The 23767-nt window shown below is 46.8% G+C and overlaps 1 protein-coding gene across 5 annotated transcripts; it reads left to right on the top strand.

The window, feature by feature from the left end:
* Positions 1 to 8072: 8072 nt before the first annotated feature.
* On the top strand, positions 8073 to 23387 carry MFF (mitochondrial fission factor). Of its 5 annotated transcripts, none has more exons than XM_073565173.1 (8): positions 8073 to 8230; positions 9823 to 10040; positions 10159 to 10331; positions 11565 to 11653; positions 14235 to 14393; positions 14555 to 14617; positions 17919 to 18003; positions 20696 to 23387. In XM_073565173.1, exons 2-8 carry the CDS (start codon positions 9824 to 9826, stop codon positions 20825 to 20827), a joined length of 918 nt encoding a protein of 305 aa, XP_073421274.1. In that variant the 5' UTR covers positions 8073 to 8230; position 9823; the 3' UTR covers positions 20828 to 23387. The 5 variants fall into 5 exon arrangements, with proteins under 5 accessions (XP_073421274.1, XP_073421277.1, XP_073421276.1 ...); XM_073565174.1 differs by having other exon boundaries at positions 8097 to 8262; XM_073565176.1 differs by lacking the exon at positions 14235 to 14393.
* The last annotated feature ends 380 nt before the right edge of the window (positions 23388 to 23767 follow it).

The following is a 23767-nucleotide window of genomic DNA, read 5'->3' as shown; positions in this document are numbered from 1 at the left end:
CTACACTGCTCTGTACAGGTGTATAATGCTCTCTATGCTGCCGCTGCTTTTGAACATTTGCTACCAAGAGACAGTAGATCAGAGAACTCTGATGTCTGTGTGCGGTGTATATAACAGACATCATAGCGGCCTGCATCCGTTAGTTTAGAGACACCTGAAAATTATAATAGAGTCTGCAGAGAAGAAAATTTGTGATACACGAATGTAGATTCTCTCTTTTGAGAGAATTGGATTGATTATGTAAATTACATTTGGATCAAACTCTGGTTAGAGTTTGGTTAGAGTTTGATCCGAGTAATAGCATAGTATGATCCGATTCTCTGAATGACAGATTCGTAGCACAGGTGAGGAAAAAATGGAGAACAAATTTTTTCCATTCTGTTAGCCAGTGGAAATCAGACTGAATCAGGTGACATCCAAGAGCAGTCTGATGATTTTCACTCACCGATACACTTGAATGGGTGCTCATGATCCGATTTGCAGAGCCACTCTGTATGAGAAAAAAACTGTGATTAGCACGGCCCCAAAGAATAACATTGATCTGAGTGCTATCTGATAAAACATTGCATAGCACTCGTCCGATGTAAATGCTCATTTGAGCGAGCCCTATAATGACAACTAGCAAATATATTAAATAGATTTTTATTACGGTACTTTTTAGTTGAACTGTATAAAATTATATAAAAATGACAGTGATCAGCTAAAATTTATCGGGTGAACGCATCTTATATGCAACCTAAAAAAATAATTGCTGCTGACAACACATCTTCTTGTATAGGGGGTGTGCTGACGGCAATATCTAAACTGTACAGGGATAGAACAATTGTCCACATGAGAACATAGGGAGAAACGTATCGATCACCGGGAGCAAAGGGAGAGAAGCCAGCCGGGGGTGGCACCGGACTAGTCAGGTCTCTGCCTTTAGTCATTTCAGAGAAAGACATAGCTGGCTACAGTGTTTAGGCCGTAGCACTGTTAGAACTGTTAGGCCATGCAGGATTTTCTGACACGTGATGTATGTCCTCGTCCCTACAGATGCTCGTCCCTATGGGTGCTCGTCCCTACAGCTGCTGTCCCTATAGATGTTTGTCCCTACAGGTGCTCGTCCCTACAGGTGCTGTCCCTACAGGTGCTGTCCCTACTGATGCTCGTCCCTACAGGTGCTGTCCCTACAGAAGCTCATCCCTACAAGTGCTGTCCCTACAGATGCTCGTCCCTACAGGTGCTGTCCCTATAGATGCTCGTCCCTACAGGTGCTGTCCCTACAGGCGCTCATCCCTACAAGTGCTATCCCTACAAGTGCTGTCCCTAGAGGTGCCAGTCCATACAGGTGCTCGTCCCTACAGGCGCTCATCCCTACAAGTGCTGTCCCTACAGGCGCCCGTCCCTACAGGTGCTTGTCCCTACATGTGCTGTCCCTACAGATGCTCTTCTCAACGGGTACTCGTCCCTACAGGTGCTCTCCCTAAAGATGCTCGTCACCACAGGTACTGTCCCTACAAGTGCTCATCTCTACAGCTGCTGTCCCTTCAGATGTTTGTCCCTACAGGTGCGCGTCCTTACAGGTGATCGTCCCTACAAATGCTGTCCCTACATGTGCTGTCCCTACAGATGCTCGTCCCCACAGGTGCTGTCCCTACAAGTGCTCGTCTCTACAGCTGCTGTCCCTACGGATGTTCGTCCCTACAGGTGCTCGTCCTTACAGGTGATCGTCCCTATAAGTGCTGTCCCTACAGGTGCTATCCCTTCAGATGCTCGTCCCTACAGGTGCTGTCCCGACAGATGCTCATCCCTACAGGTGCTGTCCCTACAGGCGCTCATCCCTACAAGTGCTGTCATTGCAGATGATTGTCCCTACAGGTACTGTTTCTACAGGTGCTCATCCCTACAAGTGCTGTCCCTACAGGCACTCGTCCCTACAGGTGCTCATCCCTACAAGTGCTGTTGGTTCGCCCTCCCAGGGCTGTGGGGTACTCGGTACCGGGCCGGTCTCTCAGAGGGGATTGTCACAGCAGCAGTGACCCGGTCCGTGGCCCTGGGTGCCCATGTAAAAGAGGTTGAGTGATGGGAATAAAGTTTATGAGTGGTGTTCGGCAAGGGAGGTGTTAAGCCAACGTTGCAGACAGATCCTCTGGGACAGATAGCGTAGTGCAGCAATGATGTTGTAGCCCTCCACAGGCAGGGCTGTAGTCCCAGGGCAGTGAGGATAGGTAACATACATAGTAACATAGTTTTGAAGGCTGAAGGAAGACCTTATGTCCATCTAGTTCAGTCTATTTTTAGTGCAGCTGTTGATCCTGGGGAAGGCAAAAAACCCACAGAGTAGAAGCCAATTTTCTCTATTGGGAAAAAAATTCCTTCCCCTAAGCTGAGTCAACCATCTACCTATAATATTATGTTATTCGTAACCTTCTATACTGTTACTCACAGGAAAAGCATCCAGTCCTTTCTTAAATTCATTCAGTGAGTTGGCCATCACCACTTCCTCAGGAAGAGAATTCCAGAGCCTCACTGCTCTTACCGTGAAGAGCCCTCTTCTATGCTGGTGCAGAAATTGTCTTTCCACCAAACGAAGAGAATGCCCCCCTTGTTCTTGTCACAGTCCTTGGTACAAACAGTTCATTGGAGAGATCTCTGTATTGCCCTCTGATATACTTGTAAATATATATTAAGTCTCCTCTAAGTCTTCTCTTTTCTAGAGTAAATAGACCTAATTTTGATAACCTTTCTGGGTATTGTAGTGAACCAACTCCATTTATCATTTTAGTAGCCCGCCTTTGAACCCTTTCAAGTTCAGTAATGTGTTCAGTAAGGTGTTTAGGAAGAGGGTGCAGTGTTTGGCACAGAGATGTAGCAGTGCTGAAGAGGTTGCAGGAAGGAGGCAAGGACACAACAGGGTGCAATTTCTTTACCTTTACTTTCTAAGTGCAGTCCAAGGTCCAGATTACAGATGGCACAGGAGCTGATTAGCCTGGAAGCAACTTAGGAATCTCTCTATCAGATGGGTTGTGTAGTCTCCTCTCTAGCGCTTACTTGAGGTACATGCAGTACTGTGTTACACTGACGTTCCTCCTTCTTCCCTTTTGGATCTACCTCGTATGGCAGACAGCTGTAGCCTTCTATCTCCTTTGGCTTACACGTCGCTGTTGTGCCTCCGAGTCTTACATAGGAATAGAGCATTTACAGCTTCCTATTCCTCTGGTTTCTGTTGCAGGGCCGTCAGTGTCCATACAACCTTGGAGACCAGGCTCCAGATCATTCGCTCCAGCTGGGAATGAGCCTCAACTCTCTGTTTAATCCCCCAGCTCCTCTCTCCACGTCCACAAACTTCGCCCTCCTCACAGAACTGACCAATTTCCCCTCCTGGCCCCCAGAGAGAAGCTCTTCCCCTTAGTATTGGTTCAGAGCTCCCTCTGCTGGCCTGGAGTGGGAACTGTGTTGTATGTAGAGATTAACTGTCAGAGAGACCCTTCATTGCTTCCAGGCATGACATCACACTCCCTAGGAGGAATGTAATGCCATTGTGGCGACCATACTCCTGGGGGCGCCACACTGTCCCTGCAGGCGCCAGTCCCTACAGGCGCTTGTCCCTACAAGTGCTGCCCCTACAGGCGCCAGTCCCTACAGGAGCTCATCCCTACAAGTGCTGTCCCTACAGGTGCTCGTCCCTACAGGTGCTGTCCCAACAGATGCTCATCCCTATGGGCGCTCAACCCTACAGGTGCTCTCCCTAAAGATGCTCATCCCCACAGGTGCTGTCCCTACAAGTGCTCCTCTCTACAGGTGCTCGTCCTTACAGGTGATCGTCCCTACAAATGCTGTCCCTACAGGTGCTGTCACTACAGATGCTCGTCCCTACAGGTGCTGTCCCTACAGGTGCTCATCTCTACACTTGCTGTCCCTACAGATGCTTGTCCCTACAGGTGCTGTCCCTACAGGCGCACATCCCTACAAGTGCTGTCCCTACAGATGCTCGTCCCTACAGGTGCTGTCCTTACAGGTGCTCATCTCTACACTTGCTGTCCCTACAGATGCTCGTCCCTACAGGTGCTGTCCCTACAGGCGCACATCCCTACAAGTGCTGTCCCTACAGGCGCTCATCCCTACAAGTGCTGTCTCTACCGGTGCTCGTCCCTAAAGGTGCTCATCCCTACAAGTGCAGTCCCTATAGGCGCCAGTCCCTACAGGCGCTCGTCCCTACAGGCACTCATCCCTACAGGCACTCATCCCTACAAGTGCTGCCTCTACAGGCGCCAGTCCCTACAAGAGCTCGTCCCTACAGGTGCTCATCTCTACAAGTGCTGTCCCTACAGGTGCTGTCCCTACAGATGCTGTCCCTAAAGGTGCTGTCCCAACAGGCGCTCATCCCTACAGGCGCTCATCCCTACAAGTGCTGTGCCTACAGGTGCCAGTCCCCACAGGCGCTCGTCCCTACAAGTGCTATCCCTACAGGTGCTGTCCATACAGGTGCAGTCTCTACAGGCGCCAGTCCCTACAGGCGCTCATCCCTACAGGTGCTCATCCCTACAAGTGCTGTCCCTACAGGTGCTGTTCCTACACGCTCTCGCCCCTACAGGTGCTCATCCCTACAGGTGCTGTCCCTACAGGTGCTGTCCCTACAGATGCTGTCCCTACAGGTGCTGTCCCTACAGGCACTCCTCCCTACAGGCGTTCATCCCTACAAGTGCTGTCCCTACAGGTGCTGTCCCTACAGGTGCTGTCCCTACAGGCGCTCGTCCCTACATGTGCTGTCCCTACAGGTGCTGTTCCTACAGATGCTGTCCCTACAGGCGCTCGTCCCTACAGGCGCTCGTCCCTACAGGCGCTCGTCCCTACAGGCGCTCATCCCTACAGGTGCTCATCCCTACAGGTGCTGTCCCTACAGGCGCTCATCCCCACAAGTGCTGACCCTACAGATGCTCGTCCCTACAGGTGCTCATCCCAACAAGTGCTGTCTCTACCGGCGCTCGTCCCTAAAGGTGCTCATCCCTACAAGTGCGGTCCCTATAGGCGCCAGTCCCTACAGGCGCTCGTCCCTATAGGCACTCATCCCTACAAGTGCTGTCTCTACAGGCGCCAGTCCCTACAGGTGCTCATCCCTACAAGTGCTATCCCTATAGGTGCTGTCCCTACAAATGCTGTCCCTACAGATGCTGTCCCTACAGGCGCCAGTCCCTACAGGTGCTCATCCCTACAAGTGCTGTCCCTACAGGTGCTGTCTCTACAGGCGCCAGTCCCTACAGGTGCTCGTCCCTACAGGTGCTGTCCCTACAGGTGCTGTCCCTACAGGCGCTCATCCCTACAAGTGCTGTGCCTACAGGCGTCAGTCCCCACAGGCGCTCGTCCCTACAGGTGCTCATCCCTACAAGTGCAGTCCCTACAGGTGCTGTCCCTACAGGTGCTGTCCCTACAGGCGCTCATCCCTACAAGTGCTGTCCCTACAGATGCTGTCCCTACAGGCGCCAGTCCCCACAGGCGCTCGTCCCTACAGGTTCTCATCCCTACAAGTGCTGTCCCTACAGATGCTGTCCCTACAGGCGCCAGTCCCCACAGGCGCTCGTCCCTACAGGTTCTCATCCCTACAAGTGCTGTCCCTACAGGCGCCAGTCCCCACAGGCGCTCATCCCTACAAGTGCTGTCCCTACAGATGCTCGTCCCTACAGGTGCTGTCCCTACAGGCGCCAGTCCCTACAGGTTCTCGTCCCTACAGGTTCTCATCCCTACAGGTGCTCATCCCTACAAGTGCTGTCCCTACAGGTTCTCATCCCTACAAGTGCTGTCCCCACAGGTTCTCATCCCTACAAGTGCTGTCCCCACAGACGCTCGTCCCTACAGGCGCTCATCCCTACAAGTGCTGTCTCCACAGGCGCTCGTCCCTACAGGCGCTCATGCCTACAAGTGCTGTCCCTACAGATGCTCGTCCCTACAGATGCTGTCCCTACAGGCGCCAGTCCCCACAGGCGCTCGTCCCTACAGGTTCTCATCCCTACAGGTGCTCATCCCTACAAGTGCTGTCCCTACAGGCGCTCGTCTCTACAGGTTCTCATCCCTACAAGTGCTGTCCCCACAGGCGCTCGTCCCTACAGGTGCTCATCCCTACAAGTGCTGTCCCCACAGGTGCTCGTCCCTACAGGTTCTCATCCCTACAAGTGCTGTCCCTACAGGCGCTCGTCCCTACAGGTGCTCATCCCTACAAGTGCTGTCCCTACAGGTGCTCATCCCTACAAGTGCTGTCCCTACAGGCGCTCGTCCCTACAGGTGCTCATCCCTACAGGCGCTCGTCCCTACAGGTGCTCATCCCTACAGGCGCTCGTCCCTACAGGCGCTCAATCCTACAGGTGCTGTCCCTACAGGCGCTCGTTCCTACAGGTGCTCGTCCCTACAGGCGCTGATCCCTACAGGTGCTATCCCTACAGGTGCTCATCCCTACAGGTGCTCATCCCTACAGGCGCTCATCCCTACAGGTGCTCATCCCTACAGGTGCTGTCCCTACAGGCGCTCATCCCTACAGGTGCTGTCCCTACAGGTGCTCATCCCTACAGGCGCTCATCCCTACAGGTGCTGTCCCTACAGGCGCTCATCCCTACAGGTGCTCATCCCTACAGGTGCTGTCCCTACAGGTGCTCATCCCTACAAGTGCTGTCCCTACAGGTGCTCGTCCCTACAGGCGCTCGTCCCTACAGGCGCTCATCCCTACAGGCGCTCGTCCCTACAGGCGCTCATCCCTACAGGTGCTGTCCCTACAGGTGCTCGTCCCTACAGGTGCTGTCCCTACAGGTGCTCGTCCCTACAGGTGCTCGTCCCTACAGGCGCTCGTCCCTACAGGTGCTGTCCCTACAGGTGCTCGTCCCTACAGGTGCTGTCCCTACAGGTGCTCGTCCCTACAGGTGCTGTCCCTACAGGTGCTCGTCCCTACAGGTGCTCGTCCCTACAGGTGCTGTCCCTACAGGTGCTCGTCCCTACAGGTGCTGTCCCTACAGGTGCTCGTCCCTACAGGCGCTCGTCCCTACAGGCGCTCGTCCCTACAGGAGCTCGTCCCTACAGGTGCTCGTCCCTAACAGGTGCTCGTCCCTACAGGCGCTCGTCCCTACAGGTGCTGTCCCTACAGGCGCTCGTCCCTACAGGTGCTCGTCCCTACAAGTGCTGTCCCTACAGGCGCTCGTCCCTACAGGCGCTCGTCCCTACAGGCGCTCGTCCCTACAGGCGCTCGTCCCTACAGGTGCTGTCCCTACAGGCGCTCGTCCCTACAGGCGCTCGTCCCTACAGGCGCTCGTCCCTACAGGCGCTCGTCCCTACAGGTGCTGTCCCTACAGGCGCTCGTCCCTACAGGCGCTGTCGTCATGTGAGGCTCTGGCCCTGCTCCATACACTGTGTATTTCCCTCCTTTTCCCGTTTTGTGAATAAAACAAAACATATCTGGTATCACGGCGTCTGTAAAAGTCTAAACGCTAAAAATCTAACATTATTCATCCTGGTAACTGTGGTATGGAAAAGAATAAACGGGGGAAATAATTATACAACCCTGAAAAAAATACTACTAAGAACCACAACAAAGGCCAAGCCCCGGCTCACAGCTCCACCGACAGCAGCAGAAAGGATTATTGGGCCCAAGATAAACCAGAACAGATTTCGCGCTACGGTCACTTTTTTTATTCTCTGAAATCAGTAAAATTTTCAAAGAAACATAACCCCTTGTCTGGCTGTCCATAGAGAAGTGTCGCTGTGAGGCGGGGTCTCCCCTCTATATCTGCACCACTGCACCCTACATCTGATGCTGCACCCCAGAATACAAGGGGGTCACTGTGACATCTAGAAGCAGAGTCGCCGCGTGCTGTCTCAGCAACCAATCAGAACTCAGCTTTCGCTTCTTAAATGGCAATATCCAAATAGAAAGCGCCCTGTGATTGGTTACCAATCCATGGACTGTGAGGTTATCTCACATGATGCTGCAAAAATGGCCCAAACGGTCCTACATCGCCATCTAGTGGCCACTCACTGTTGTTAGCACTATGTAGTTAACATTCTCACCAGCGCGTTTTTTTTTTACCATCTCAACTTTATTGACTGCGTACAGAACAGAGCAGCCGTGCAGTGAGCTGACGTTCTGTCATGACGTCACTCGTCCTCCTCGCCCCGCCGCCGTCACGTGACTGAGGGCTGCTCATTTCCGGGATACGGCGGCTGAGAAGGGTCATATCCAGGAGGCTGCGCTGCTGTTGGGCGAGATCCAGTGAGTGCGTTCTGTGGTGTGTGCGCCCGCGGGTAGGTGCCGGCTGCGGGGACGGGGGCTGCCCGGACAGCACGGCCTTCCATGATCTACAATGATGGGACAGCCCCGTCCATGGCGGCTGAGGAGGCGCAGTCTGCTCTGTGTGGTGTTCCTGGTCCCAGTGAATCCTCCATACAGTTGTGTCACCTGTCACTGTCATAGACCTTCATCCCTACAGATCTGACATGGCTCTGTCCACTGCCTCGGAGTAACCGTCGTCTCTGCCCTGTCCTGCACACCCCAGACCTCCAACCCAAAAATATTTCCAGAATCCACATTTTCCTCAGCCCAAAATCAACAGTTTGTGCATCGATTACTGCAGCACCCTTATGTCACCTCCCAATGAACGCCGTTACTCCTCTCCAGTCAGTCTGTAAAGGGTTAGTCCAGTCTCCTGATAAGTCTGCAGTCACACACTGCACTCAGACGTGAGCGCTCTCGGGTCAGCTGTCTCTCAGCAGCAGCATGGACAGAGCAGCATAGCTGTGAATCCATCACTAGAGGCACCAACCAGGCCTTTTCTCCCCTCACGCATATCAAAGATTGAGGCTGTGTGCCCACGATGCAATTTTTTTAAGCGTTTTTGCCACGATTTTCGGCGCAAAAACGTTTAAAAAACTCGTACAGGACGCCACCCATGCATTCCTATGGCATTCCGCACATGCTGTGCTAATGCTGCGATTTTTTCCGCGGCGGAATCGCATAGTGGAAAAAAACGCAGCATGATCATTCTTTTTGCGGGATCGCCGCAATTCCGCACCCATAGGAATGCATGAGAATCGCTTACTTCCCGCATGTGGCTATGCCCACCATGCGGGAAGTTAAGCGTCTCATGTGCGGTTGGTAACCACGGTGTGGAGGAGAGGAGACTGTCCTCCAGGTCCTGGGTACCATATCCCTGTAAAAAAAAAAAGAATAGAAAATAAAAAATCGGGGTATATTTACCTTCCAACGTCCCGCGCTGCATTCCCGGGCCTCAGCGTTCCCAGTAATGCCTTGCGGCAAGGTCCTGTGATGACGTAGTCTCGCGTTACTCTAGCGGTCTCGTGGTGAGATCGCAATAGCAACACGAGACCAACGTTATCACAGCACTGGTCACTACTGGGCATGTACATGCCCTGATGAAGTGAGCTGGGACTGGCTCAGGAAACGCGTTGGCAATAAAGATATCTTGAATTCTACCACAGCAGCGCAGTCTCTTATTGCACTACCAGCCTTCTCTTTGTATCACTCATACTGGAGAGAGGGGTCGACTTGTGGAACCCACCCTGATGCACAGTTACACCAGTGATGTGCAGTCTTTATGTATTTGTCTCAGTTGAGGCCCTTTACAAGTTTTCTCTATAATGTCTGTCTGCTGAGGGCGCTCATATGTTCATTTTTCATGTTGTGCGCGTTTGTAATACTAAATAATTCACATGATCACTTTCTCTATTCTGTTCTGTAATACCAAGTCTTCAGTATCTATTAATATTCCTAAAAAGATGTTCATTTATTCACGTTTTGGGCTTTGGCTGTAAAAATAAATTTCTGCCCTCACATTTACTTTTCAGGATGAACGGTGCAGGATTCTCCCCTCCGGCAGCTGAAATGGCAGAAATTATTCGTATGCAGTATGACATGGAGTATACAGAGGGCATCAGCCAGAGAATGAGGGTCCCGGAGAAGCTCAAAGTCGCTCCAAGCAACTCAGAAGCTGCTTCTAAACTCCCCATTGACATTCCCATGCCTGGCGCCATTATGCAGGTTCCTGAGAGAATTGTGGTGGCAGGTGAGTGGATTTTCTGCAACATTTCTGCACTTTTTTCGAGTGCCTAAAAAAATGTTCTTGGGATGCTTGTGTGTCTTCTTAAATTCTCTTTTTTTTTTTTCCCCTTAATATTTTAAAGGTCAAAATGAGGAAGCCTCTTTCTCCAGGCCTGCAGATCTGGATCTCATTCAGACGACCCCCTTCGAGCCTTTAGCACTGAAGACTCCACCTCGGGTACTGACTCTCAGTGAGAGGCCACTAGACTTCCTGGATTTGGAAAGACCCACACCAGTCACTCCGCAGAACGATGAGGCAAGTCCTAAAATAATGAGTGGCATTCAGCTCCTAGGTGTTGGCATGGTCTAAAATTCAGGCAGACAACAGTGGGCTTCGTTTATTAAAAAGGAGTGGTTAGCAGTGTTGGCGGTGCTGAGGACCGGGGCTTAATCTAATTGAGGTAGACTCTGTATGAATTTTTTTATGTTCCCCTGGATTTTTTCCCCCATGCTATTAATGTAATAAACACTTCCTATACCAGGCTTATAACATTTCAGTTCAAGTGTCCTCAAAGGTGTGTGTGCTATTCACTAATAGACACTTAGATTAGTCAATCATCTTCCATATTATTTGCTTACATGTAGTGATGAGCGCAAGTGCTCATTGCTCGGGTATGCACCGAGTATCGCAGGTGCTCGGGTGAGATGTTTGCATCCCCGGCGCTGCATGGTCACGGCTGTTGAACAGGCACAAAACAAACGGAGATTGCCTGACAAACACAGGTAATCCCTGCTTGTTTTATGGCTAACTGCTGCGAAACATGCGTCAGGGATGCGAACATCTCACTACAGCACCCGCACTACTTAGTGCAGACCCGAGCACCCTAGGCAAACTTGAGTAACAAGCACTTGCACTCTAGCTCTTTTATAGTGAGCACGATGTTATCTTCTGACCCTGACCAGCTTCAATTCCTCTGCACTACCGATACGCACCTAAGAGAATGAAAAGGAATAGCACCTGCATTGCACAAGGATGTAATGTATGTAACTGTATTGAGTATTATGGGATGACGACAGATCCTCTTGTATGACATTTAATTGTGTGTACGTCTGAGGTGCAGACACTGGAAGGGGTTTGCAGGCTCTCTAATTACAAAACCGTGGCTACACCAAAAAAGAAAACAGATGGCACTCACCGGATAAAAACTTCTTTATTCCAATACTTTAAAACATCGGCATAGGGAGGATGGGAGCTGGTGTGGAAATGACGACAGCCGTTTCACGCTGCAGTAGCGCTTCTAGCGCTGTGACTAATTGCTTTGGAGTGGCACCCCGGTTTATGGAGCACTTCCCATAGTACGCATATTTGCAGTACCAGCTTACACAGCTATTTGAGCAATGAATGAGCTTCCCGGCTGTGCGGATTAACACTTTGTTGGAAATAGCACAGCACTGTTTTGTAATTATGTGTTCTATGTAAAATACAAGAAAAATGCATGTTATTTTATCACATCTTTAATCCATGAAGCCATGTGAATTCATTGCCTAGGTGCGCAGTATGGGACGACAGAAGAGGGAGCGTTCTATTAGTGAGACCACACTACGGCACAATGGGCAGCTGGTCAGAAATGACTCCATGTAAGTACAACACAAGCTCCAGACTTTAGTCTGCCACATTGCAGGAGAGAAAATGATTCCAGGATCAAAAATATATAAATTATCTTGTTTCTATAAAGAGTTTTCTATTTATTTTATTTTCTATCACACTTTTGTAGTCAATTTCAGCTGTATTGAGTATTTTTTTCCATGAATAGTGCCACTCCTGTTCCTGGTATTCCAGCTTAGCCCGGTTACACTTGGACATGATCTGTGCTGTTTCTGGAGGGGAATAAATCAGATCATCATATAGTCGTAAATCAGATCATCATATAGTCGTACATCAGATATCTGCAAAGCTTCATGTTCTACTTGGTTGAGGATTAAAACAATTTTATAGGCTTTTGTTTTTCTAGACATGCTGACAACCTTTGTGGAGACAGATTGATTTGTTGCTTTCCATCTGTTTTCTCCTAATACACACAATACATTTTTGATAATGTAAATGCTGCCTCTGGCCTATCATTTAATCACATCTACGTAAGGAATAGAGATGAGCGAATAAGTTTGGGTTCCCTCTTATTTGGCAAGCTATAGCACTTGCTGAATAAGCTGCAGAGGGATCTCGGCTTCCTGGATTGCACCGACTGATCAGCTGATTATCGCGCTGCAGCTGCATGTGTCGTGGCTGTGTAACAGTCACGACACATGCATGGAGAGCCAGTTTGTTAGGCAATCCCTGCATGTGTTGCAGCTGTCGAACGGTCATGAGACATGCTGCCGCAAGGACTCGTACATATTTTTCAAGCACGCTGAACACACTGTTAGCACCAGGGCATGTTCATATAACACCTAATCCGAGCGCGTCACGCATCACTAGTCTTTTTTTTCATTGACTCTGACCAAAACGACGCCACTATGATGACAAACACTGAGGAAACTCGGTCCATTTTTCTGCATGATCCCTTAGTCTTCATATTTTGATTTTTAGAAATATGTTTTTGTGGGATTTCAGCTGTGGTGAATCAAGGTGAGGCAGAGGGCCCTCGTCGCTGTCATCCTCGTACCTTTATGAAGCTCCTTCATAGAAGACCATGATTCATACTGTAATAGAAGTTAGATATGCACGTTAGTAAAACTGTATTTATCTGCTGCCGGAAATGACGGCTCACTGCGATAACAGGTCCCATTTACTAAGGCCACTGGACCAGAACTCCAATTTCAAATAAGCGAAAAAAGATGCAAAAAAACCATAAAACATGTACCACATTGATTCTTTGTTTTATACTTCTTTTAGTCCCAAAGTGAAGTGAGGGCTTTGGGTTAAGATGTGAAATGCTCCATATTGCTGCAATGCATGCACCAGTTTTTGGCCCAGAATATTTATCTAAGTCGGCATTGAGCTGGAGTAAGGTAAAGAAAAGTTTCTAACTGCTAGTCACATGTGTTAAATCCGTCCCTCAGTGTGCACCAATGTGATAAATCTGGCACTGCCTAAAAATCCTCCCCATTTTTTCTCTGTAGGTCCCTCTTTTGCTAGTTCACACTGTTGTAGTTTTTGGTGCTCAATTCATGACTCTGTAATATTTTACCTTTTGCCTTGTCTGACTTAAAGGGGTTATCCACTATTAGGACAACCCATTCTTAAATACTACATTTCCCCTACACTCGCCTCCCTTACTGGCGCCATTTCAGCGACATTTGCGCCAGACCCCTGAGGCTCGCATTGACTGCAGGGTTCATGTGCCCTAACAATCGGCGGCTGCCATTGAGGGGCTGTGCGGTCACTGCCTTTGGCCGAACCATGGACATCCGGGGAGGTCTTTAGTAGCTGGTGACTGCGTGTCATGGGAGACTTTGCTTCGCTAGAAGGCATCGGTGCGGGAGGCGAGTATCAGTTGTTTTTACTTTACTAGGTGGAATATAATATTTAAAAAGGTGGTTGTCCAAACAGTGGCCAACTCCTTTAAAGTGGTAGTAGTAAGATTGTGTTCGTTTAACAATAGATCCACCTTTACAGCCAATTTATTTTTCATTCCAGTGTTTTTAAAATAAAGAATTAAAAATAAAAATCTCATTGTTTTGTGTCTACAGCTCCTAGGGTTGTGGTCTGTTATCATGGAGACACTTAGGAGTTTTATGCTCAAAACCATAATAGGTTGTTTGTTTTGTTATAAAAAAAGAAAATTGCAAAAGTGCTCAACTTTTCAATTTTAGATTAAATGGTATTGTATAAGAAACTGTGTCCATGGACTTTCTCTGAGCTTGTGTAGTGACTGTTGATGCCTCAGAGGTGGCTGTTCACTCTCTGCCCTTGTCTTGTTTGCCATCTGTAAGTGTCTCCCAAAACATGCATGTCTATCTGCCCATCTTCTCATATATCTGATTTATTTTCTTCTGCTGGGACTTTTGTGGATTTTTGCTGTGTCCCTCCTCATTTTCCCTTCTCTCTTCTGAGTAGATTCCTGTGTGGTGTGTAGCCCTCCTGATCTCTTGCTTTGCCTCTTCCATTGCTGTTCTCTCCCTAACGTCCATATTAGAAGTCGAATGTATCCACCTTTCTCTGTCTCACTCGCACACGGTCTGACTTCTGTGTTTCTCTTTGCTGCTCTCCTCCGGTCAGCCCGACTCCACCTGCCCCCACAGGCCGCCCGAACCCTGCTCCCTTGCTCCCCGCAGATGGAGCAGATCTTTTCTCTGCCCGTGGCATTCTGTCGCTCATCCAGACCTCCACCCGCAGGGCTTATCAGCAGGTCCTCGATGTGCTGGATGAAAACCGCAGGTGAATGTCTCCCCTGTTCCCTGTCCAACCCCTGCAATGCATTCAGATAATTCTCCTCCGTTGTGTACATTTGTGGCTCCAATCCTTCTAGTTTTTGAGTGATTCCTGTCCTTCTTGTCTTCACTTCCCCTTCTGTCCTTGTTTCCTTCCTAATGCTCCAGGCCAGTCTTGCGTGGAGGGTCTTCAGCCTCTGCTCCTGCTCCTCCTCATCATGATAATGCAAGGTAATCAGTACAATTTGCCGATGCGCTGCTTGTCCTTCACGGTTTATCGCAATGGGAGCTGCAATTTCTCCTTGTTCAGGGCTGGGTCAGTGGCATGTTTATTTGACTGGAGCAACTTTTATTGGACTTTATCATGAGCAACATAGATATTATGACACCATTGTAAAGGTGTGGGTGCCTGCACTTGTGTGAGCATAGTATGGGGAGTCATTAAAGGGTCAGCAGTTATTAGGTAAGATGGGAATGTGCACTGCCACAGGTGTGCTGCGGGAGGTCCGCCCCAGGGCTGCTGTGTGGGAGGTCCGCCCCAGGGCTGCTGTGTGGGAACTTACATTTTTAAGTTGTATCAGGATGTAAAATAGAAACCGAATAAACATACCCCGCTGTAAGTAAAAAGCAAAAAAATGAGCTCAATGTGAATAAGGGCCGAGCAGGACCTGGGCCCAACTATGGACACCCCCAGCAATGGCTATATAAATGTAATGTCTCGCTTAAAGAAAGGGAGGCCACAGCTTTACCTGCACTGAGTGCAATTACCTAAAGCAAAAACAAAAGAAGTGAACTGGAGTATAAGTTGGTATACATCCAACATGTAGGAGCATGTTCACACTGGCCAGAAAATAAAACCGAAGATAGAAACAAAACAAACATACGGTATCCCTGCTGTAAGTAAAAAGCAATAGTGCATATAAATAATAGGGTATGTCTGTCTCTTCCCCATGATCCCATATAATGTAAGTCCGCAAGGACAGGGTCCCCTCCCCTCTAACAAGAAAATAGAGGGGGAAGCCAGCACTGCTTAAGGTTGGAACGCATAAATTGGAGTGCATATGCACATAATGTCTAGCTGTATTCAAAAATGAGATATTTAGCAAAAAAATTGATCAATTCAATTGAGCCACCCCGCCGCGCCAAGGCAATCTCATATGGGGGGTCCTACTCTTAGGTTCAGGTACAGATTGCATTTGATGTGGTCATGCTCTAAGTGTATTTAGGAGGCCGTAATGGCACAGCATTTATTAAAAATATATAGAGTAGGACCCCCCATATGAGATTGCCTTGGCGCGGCGGGGTGGCTCAATTGAATTGATCAATTTTTTTGCTAAATATCTCATTTTTGAATACAGCTAGTCATTATGTGCATATGCACTCCAATTTATGTGTTCTAACCTTAAGCAGTGCTGGCTTCCCCCTCTATTTTCTTGTTGTTGGTTTGTGGCTCACCACCACTGTTGCCGTGCACGCTTGGTTATGTCCGCCATAATTTTTCTGTGTTCATTGTGATGGATTAGGCTGCTGTGCACACACACGGCAGCCCCACCCTGCCCCAAGCTTTATTTAATTGTGCACCTGTGTCTGGACCAACATCGCCCTTCATCTATGTTTGCTGGTCAGGCAATGTGTGGAGGCCATTCCTGATATGTCTGTGTTCAGACCTGGTTGGCCTTCATCTGCACTTGCTTCATCTGGCTTCATGGGAGCGATCCAGCAATGTTCAGGTACAGATTGCACTTGATGTGGTCATGCTCTAAGTGTATTTAGGAGGCCGTAATGGCACAGCATTTATTAAAAATATATAGAGTAGGACCCCCCATATGAGATTGCCTTGGCGCGGCGGGGTGGCTCAATTGAATTGATCAATTTTTTTGCTAAATATCTCATTTTTGAATACAGCTAGACATTATGTGCATATGCACTCCAATTTATGCGTTCTAACCTTAAGCAGTGCTGGCTTCCCCCTCTATTTTCCCCTCCCCTCTGCACCAGTCTGTCATTGTAAATTTGTTTTCTGTTAGTGATATCTATAACTTTGTATGTAACCCCCTTCTCATGTACAGCACCATGGAATTAATGTTGCTATATAAATAAATAATAGTAAACACTGTTTTTGATTTAAAAAAAAAAAAAAAAAGTGTAAAAGCTCCTACACATTGCATGTATATTAACTTATACTCCAGTTCACTTTTTTGGTTTTGTTAAATAAGTACGGTACTTAAAGCCAACCAAAGATCATAATCCTCATCAAATTACGGTTCCTGTGACATATCAAATATATTGCCAAAAATTTTTGCCATTATACTATAGCCACGGTGAATATCCCAAGCAGATAAACTATCCATCTGACCCAGTCCTTTATGTCCAGCGACCCTATAATTCACTGGTATGATTTGATTATTTAATGCAAAAAGCTTTGAATTGGGATAATAATCCTTCATGAACCTGCTGCTTTAATTTGGCTGGAATTTCATTTTTTTTCCACTCATTGCTGCATGTGACATCGTTCTCTTTCATTACTTGCATTTGTGAATTTTGCTACCAAACATCACGTCACACCTCCAACATAGAGTATAAAATTGTGGAAAAAAAATTCTCTCCAAACATTACGGTAGTCCATAGATTGCTACAGTTAGCAAGCAAAAATGTATCATACACCTACATCGAGGCCTTACTCACATGATGGTTAGTCTGTGCTTAAGGGAGCAGTCAACGGCCGTATAACACGGACAACGATCGCTTCTCAATGCTCGGACTGGCTGGCGGCTCTACCGACCTGAGCGTGACAGCCACATAGAAATACACGATGTCATACTCTGGTCAGGAGAGCCGCCGGCCAGTCTGAGCAGTGAGATGCGATCGTTGTCTGTGTTACATGGCGTCTGACTGCATCCTATAAGAGCTTGTAACGTACACGATATAGAGGTGTCTGTCACCTATGGGCGACAGTGATACAGATCTTCATAAGGTTTATATAGGTGATGGGTGCCACCCTTGGGCACTGGTCACACACAGGTATATCATACATAGGTTAGCTGCACATTATACATTTTTATTTACAGGACTTGAAGGATAAAATAGTGCAGTGCACTAGCACAAAGTTTTGGGTTTTTTTTTTGGGACCATCACATACTTGTAAGATAAAGTTAAAAAGGACACACTTTTGGCCTATTGATTTATAGCGCCCTATAGCTGTGTGCTCAAAATGAAAAGGTGACGTGCACAGCCCCAAATGTGTAGTAGTGTCACCCCGAAATAGAGGTCTTTGCATTTACAGTAGTTTATGCATTGTAAAATAATCATTGAACATAGGATAACTTAGGGGGGATGGTCCCACAGCTTGGTATCCCAGGAGCTGGTTAGTTACAGCTCGTGCCATAAGCCTGAGAATAAAAGCATTTAAGCAGAGGGACGTGAATAGGCACACGCGCACCAGCCACGGCACCAAGCCTCGATCACAAGTGCTGCTTTTGCGCCTGCTTTGCCCCTTTTTTCCGTAACCCTTGTATACATTACTCGTCTGTAGGTACGCAGTTTCATCGTTGGATGCCACCATGGAGGGGACACCAGATGACCTGTCACTAGTGGATGCAGCGTCACTTAGAAGACAGGTCAGTCATGGTGACGTATGTCTATTTGTTTCAGGACTCTTCTCAAGTGGAGATATTCTACAATGATATCTGAGTGGGAGATACAGAAAGGAATAGGAAAGAAGGTTCAGGGAGCAGTTTCATCATTTCTATGTCATTTAGGTTCCCGTTTCACCCTTGTAGTAAGATGGGAAGAAGTTACTTTACTAAGTCATGTCCTGGCTGTCAGAGCTGATGTGCCTCCTGTTTAGTGAGTTTATTACCAGTCCCCGTGCTCTGTCCTTCTGCATCTCCTCGTACCGTCTGCTCTCGCTGCCTGGATTCTCAGTATGGAATTGGGGCCAATAAAGTGTCTATTGTAACGACATGCATGAAGGATACAGACGTGAAGCAGGGGGGGTTCATAGACTGGGGGCTTACAGCTTCAGTTCAGTACATATGTCTGCAACCTGGGACACAATGGGTGTTATATTTCTGTAAACACTGCCTCTCTTTTCCATGAGTTGTGTTTCACTATTGCAGCTTAGATCCATTCACTTAAAGGGATATTCTCATGCATTTGCAGCTAATCACTCAGGGTCCCGCTTTTGTAAAAAAAAAAAAAAAAAACTTATTTTAGCAAGGGAAGCCATCTTTAGCCAGCCACATCCCTTTGAGCAGGCGCTGCAAGGAAATGTAGTATTACAATCCAGGCATAACTTCAAGGTGTACGAAGAAGGTATGAGGGTGGAGAACTATAAAACGATATGGCTATAAAATGTTGTTTTTTTTTTTTTTTTTCATAAGCCATTATTCCCAACAGAGCAGTTAGCCATCCATGCTGTATGTCGCAGGGCCACATTGGGCACAGCAGGGCAGCATGTAGACTGGCTATTATTTTACGCCCGTCATGTGTACTGCAGTTCTGCATTGGTTAGCACAGTCGCAAACTTTACTGGATGAGGGTAAAGCAGTTTCAGTGTAAATTTAGATCATGGTAAAGCTCAGGGATAACTTCTACTTCTTCTGTATTTAGCAATGCTTTCCTAGCTTTAAAGAGACTTTGTCACCAGGGTTTTGCTGCCGTATCTTAGAGCAACATTAAAGGAGCTGTTCTTTTACAGAAAACATTTCCCATTGGCTTTACTTACCCTGTCTAGTTCCAGCACTGTGCCATTGCTGCTTCCCCAGTCTGTTGTTTGCCTGCAGCAGTGATGTCATGTCGACAGTGCTGCAGCCAATCACAGTCATCCCGTCTCCATTGGCAAAGTTGCTCAACTCTGTGATTGGCTGCAGCTCTGTCAAAATGTCGTCACTGCAGCAAGCAATAGAGATTGTGGAAGAAGTGGAGACTCGGTGCTGAATCTGGGGAAAGTACTGGTAAGTAAAACACTTTATTAAAAAATATTAACTCTGTGCGAGGGCAAAAGTTTACTGAAGGTGTACAGACTTTAAATATGGACAGAGAACCTGATTCCTGTGTTAGTTACTGGGCTTCTTCCTGTCATTTTGATAAATCACTGCTCACCACTGCAGCTAGTTTGCTCAATGACTAGTTACTGCTTTGCAGACCTCCTTATTCTTGAGCAGTGGCTACCCCTGCAACCCACCATTTATTATTATTTATTTATATAGCGTGATTAATTCCATGGTGCTGTACATGAGAAGGGGGTTACATACAAAGTTATAGATATCGTTAACAGTAAACAAATTTACAATGACAGACTGGTGCAGAGGGGAGAGGACCCTGTCCTTGCAGACTTACATTCTACGGGATAGCGGGGAAGAGACAGAAGGTCGGGGGTGCAGCAGCTCTGGTGGTGATGAGGCGGCAGCCCAGGTGGTGGTGAGGCGGTAGAATGGTCATTGCAGGCTGTAAGCTTTCCTGAAAAGATGGGTTTTCAGGTTCCATTTGAAGGATCTGAGGGTGGTGGATAATTGGACTTGGAGGCGGTTGTGTGAGGAACGAATAAGTGTGGAGGAGAGTAGGAGGTCTTGGGAGGATCGAAGATTACGTGAGGGAAGATATTGGGAGATTAGTTCAGAGATATAGGGAGGGGAAAGGTTGTGGATGGCTTTGTAGGTCAGTGTTAGTAGTTTGAATTGGATTTGTTGGGGAATTGGGAGCCAATGGAGGGATTTGCAGAGGGGGAGACGGGAGTAGCGAGGAGAGAGGTGGATTAGTCGGGCAGCAGAATTGAGGACAGACTGGAGTGGTGCAAGAGAGTTAGGGAGGCCACAGAGGAGAGTGTTGCAGTAGTCAAGGCGGGAGATGATGAGGGCATGTACAAGAGTTTTAGTAGACTGAGGAAGGGACGGATTCTGAAAATATTTTTGAGTTGGAGGTGACAGGAGGTGGCAAGAGATTGGACGTGTGGTTTGAAGGACAGGGCAAAGTTGAGAGTTACTCCGAGGCAGTGGATTTCAGGTGCGGGAGAGAGCGTGATGAGCAGCTTTCTGCCTATGCACAGTGTAAACAGTTATGCAGGGTTTCTAAACAGCATATCATTGTGAGAACAAGAAGAAAAAAGTATCAAAATGAAAGCAAAAGTCTCAGTAATTGATATACCGCTGGAATCGGGGTCCCTGTTTTTTACTACCCTCAGAATGGGAAGCATAAACCTGGTATTAAGGATGATGTGTAAGTCCGCCAATTACTGATTGAATGAATTGGGAAATTAATAGGCTACTAATAAATCAACACGGTATTACCAGGTTCTCTCTAAATTCACAGATAATCAAGCTGAACAGACGTCTTCTCCTCCTGGAAGAGGAGAACAAAGAGAGGGTCAAGAGGGAAATGGTCATGTACTCCATCACTGTGGCCTTCTGGCTCCTCAACAGCTGGTTCTGGTTCAGACGTTAAGACCTTGCCACTTTTAATACAAGAGACTGCACCGAGATCATACAAAGAGACCCACCGAACCTCGCAACTACACAGACGGCAGAGGGAGAGACCAACGCACAGCACAAATCTTCAGCCCAGCGTGGGAAGCCTACATCCCTTCCCTCCAGCTGTGCCGCAGACAGCGCTTTCAGTTCTGCCTGTTACTGGGATCATGTAAAAATCATTTTTTCCCATCATCCGTATTACGCTGAAGTGAAGTCTGTGTCGTCTCTCAAAGCCTTCTTTATACATACAGCATGCAAAAATCATTCCTGACCTATACGACTCGTGGACTTCTGTAGGTTTCTCATCTAAGCTGTGGGACAGGGATGAGATGGTTAGAAGATGATATCACTATAGCACAGGAGGGGTCATGTGAAACCCAAAAAAAATGAAAAGGCAATCGCAACGAACCTCCACCATAAAGGAAAGAGGCTTATAGCACAATTGAGCCACAGTCTGGTTTATATATCTGTTTTAGGTGTGACAGAGTTTATCGGTATTTTGGGGTTGCCCAGAAGTCCAGAGTCCCATTATTAATTCTTGTGCCTCTTGCCATTTTGTGCATTGTTGTAGTGGTGGCAACGATCGTCTCTGTATGTGTATATTGGAACTTGAAGACAAAAGTAGCTAGATCTAGGCCAGATTTACATTAAAAGGGTTTTTTTTATTACATGTATTTTTTTTTTTTAATTTTTTTTTACAAAGAGCAGGTGTAAAGAAAGCACTTGCATTTGGTTCCATTTCTAGCTTGCCACCCTTAAACTGCTTGTGTACATTTGGCCCCTTGCTGGTATAGCTCGTCACTAGAGGATTTGTCGATTAGCCACCGCTCCTTTTTGAAAGGGATGACAGGGACTGTTCAGACCTAAGAAAATATGGAAGTTCACATTGACAAGATTGGAGATCAGAGTTTGGAAGCTCTTCTATAAAATGAAAAAGGTCATTATTACTAAAAAAAAACAAAAAAAAAAAACCAGTAATAGCTAACATTGTATTTTTTTCAAATAATGTAAGCTAGGTCTGCTGGTGTTCATGAGATATGATGACTGAGGCAATTGATTGACTGCAGTGGTCCCGTGCCCATATGACACTAAGGTAAAGTGAGGACCTATTCCACTACAAAGGCTTGCCTCTCCCTCTCCCATTGTATTTTCTTAATTTCCACTGAAACCTGCGAATAAACCAATGGCTTGGCCTTCTTTGCATGTGCTAAATAGGAATTCTTAACATTTTCTTAAAAGAAATGCTTATTATATAATGATCTCACACAGTATCGGGTAGAACTAAATGTATTATTTATTTCTCATACATTTAAGGGTTTTTCTAAGATCTAAAAGAAAATATATTTAGAGCATGTAAAAATATAATAAAGAGCAATCAGACGGCCTTGCTGACCGAGATCGAAACAGTCCACGGACTGGCTGGCTGATTTTCCTACCCGAGCTGGACAGCTTCATGGATGTCTCAGTCCGGTTTATATGACCATCTGACTGCTTCCTTAAAACTAAAATGTCCTCTCCTGTTAAATCCCCTTTGTTCCAGCTCCAGTCCCTGATTATTTCCCCATAGCAGCAGTGTCACATACACCCCTATGATGGCCACAAGCCACTCTTACTAGCCTCAGTGGTCTCGCTGGGTACACCGATGTTTGGCACACCATCGCTGCAGTAAGAGCGATCACTGGAGCAGGGGTGCTCAGATTTAACAGGTGAGCAATTCTTACCTTTATTTCATCACACTCCTTGCTCTTACGCATTTCTTTTAAATCCTGAACAAACCCATTCAATCTTCTTGTCATGGATACAGGAGACGGAGTGGCGAGACAAGCGGGACATAGGGACACAAAGAAGAACTTAATTTAACCAGTTTATATTTTAATATGTATTTAGTAGAACTTGTGTGATCTGCTCTTAGTGTAGGTAGAATGTTAAATGTTGACTCCAAAAGTTGAAAATTGGATATAAAAAAGATCCACTGTAAATGCAACACCGAATGCAACGTGTGTGGCGGGACGTCGGGGCGGGGGAGCACTGGGGCTTTGAAGGTTTTTGTGTAGGAATTATTTTATAGCATTTTCTTGTTTTGTGTGGTTTGCCTCTTTTTATTATGTTTTTATGTCCTGCTTGTCACTTATACAATAACTGATGTAACTGTACAGAAGAAAAATAAAGTTATAACAAAAAAAATGTTTTCTTTGTCACTGCTGAGAGGCAGATAAACAATACAATCGCTTCTTTGGATTATGGAGATCATCACAAGCATATCTTAGTCTTGGGTCGGGTTCAGTCAAGCGTGTGAAATGATCAGGTTTTCATCCACAAAAAAAAGCAATAAGTGCAGGTGACAATATAGATGAAAGTCATCCATGTGTCATTATTTTACATCCAGATGAAAACCGTATAGCATCTGTTTTTATACATCCACAATATATAAAACATTAATACAGTTCCCTATGTTATTCATAAACCATAACTACCATTAGTAAATGGCAGAAAGAGGCAAAAAGCATGATCATAACATTTCTTCAGTTTATTATTTACTCAATGCATAAAATAAACAAGGGAATATGCACAAAATGCCACGATAATACACAGACCAGAAACCATATCAGAAAATGCGACAGGAAAACATCATAAAACTCATGTAATCAAAAACTTTATTGTTTGATAGCAAAAATTATAAAATGCTGGATGTAATAGACAGATTATGTGCAAAATTCACAATGAAAAAAAGGAGGTGCCAATAATTGTCTGCTGCATGTAAAATGCTAGCCACGCTATTGAAAAAAGCACAGCCTTTTATTAAATGCACAAAAATCCACTGTGGAGAAAATAGTGAATAACGCCCCTCAGAATGAGCTGTCACTTATTTCATATAAATTCCAGTCACCTGTACCTCAGAAAAATAAAGTGCTTA

This window comes from Dendrobates tinctorius, unplaced genomic scaffold, assembly GCF_039654945.1.
Source record: "Dendrobates tinctorius isolate UK_male_01 unplaced genomic scaffold, ASM3965494v1 ptg000572l, whole genome shotgun sequence".
NCBI lineage: Eukaryota > Metazoa > Chordata > Amphibia > Anura > Dendrobatidae > Dendrobates > Dendrobates tinctorius.
Note: the sequence above shows the minus strand (reverse complement) of the source record. Positions and strands in the feature narration are given on the sequence as shown.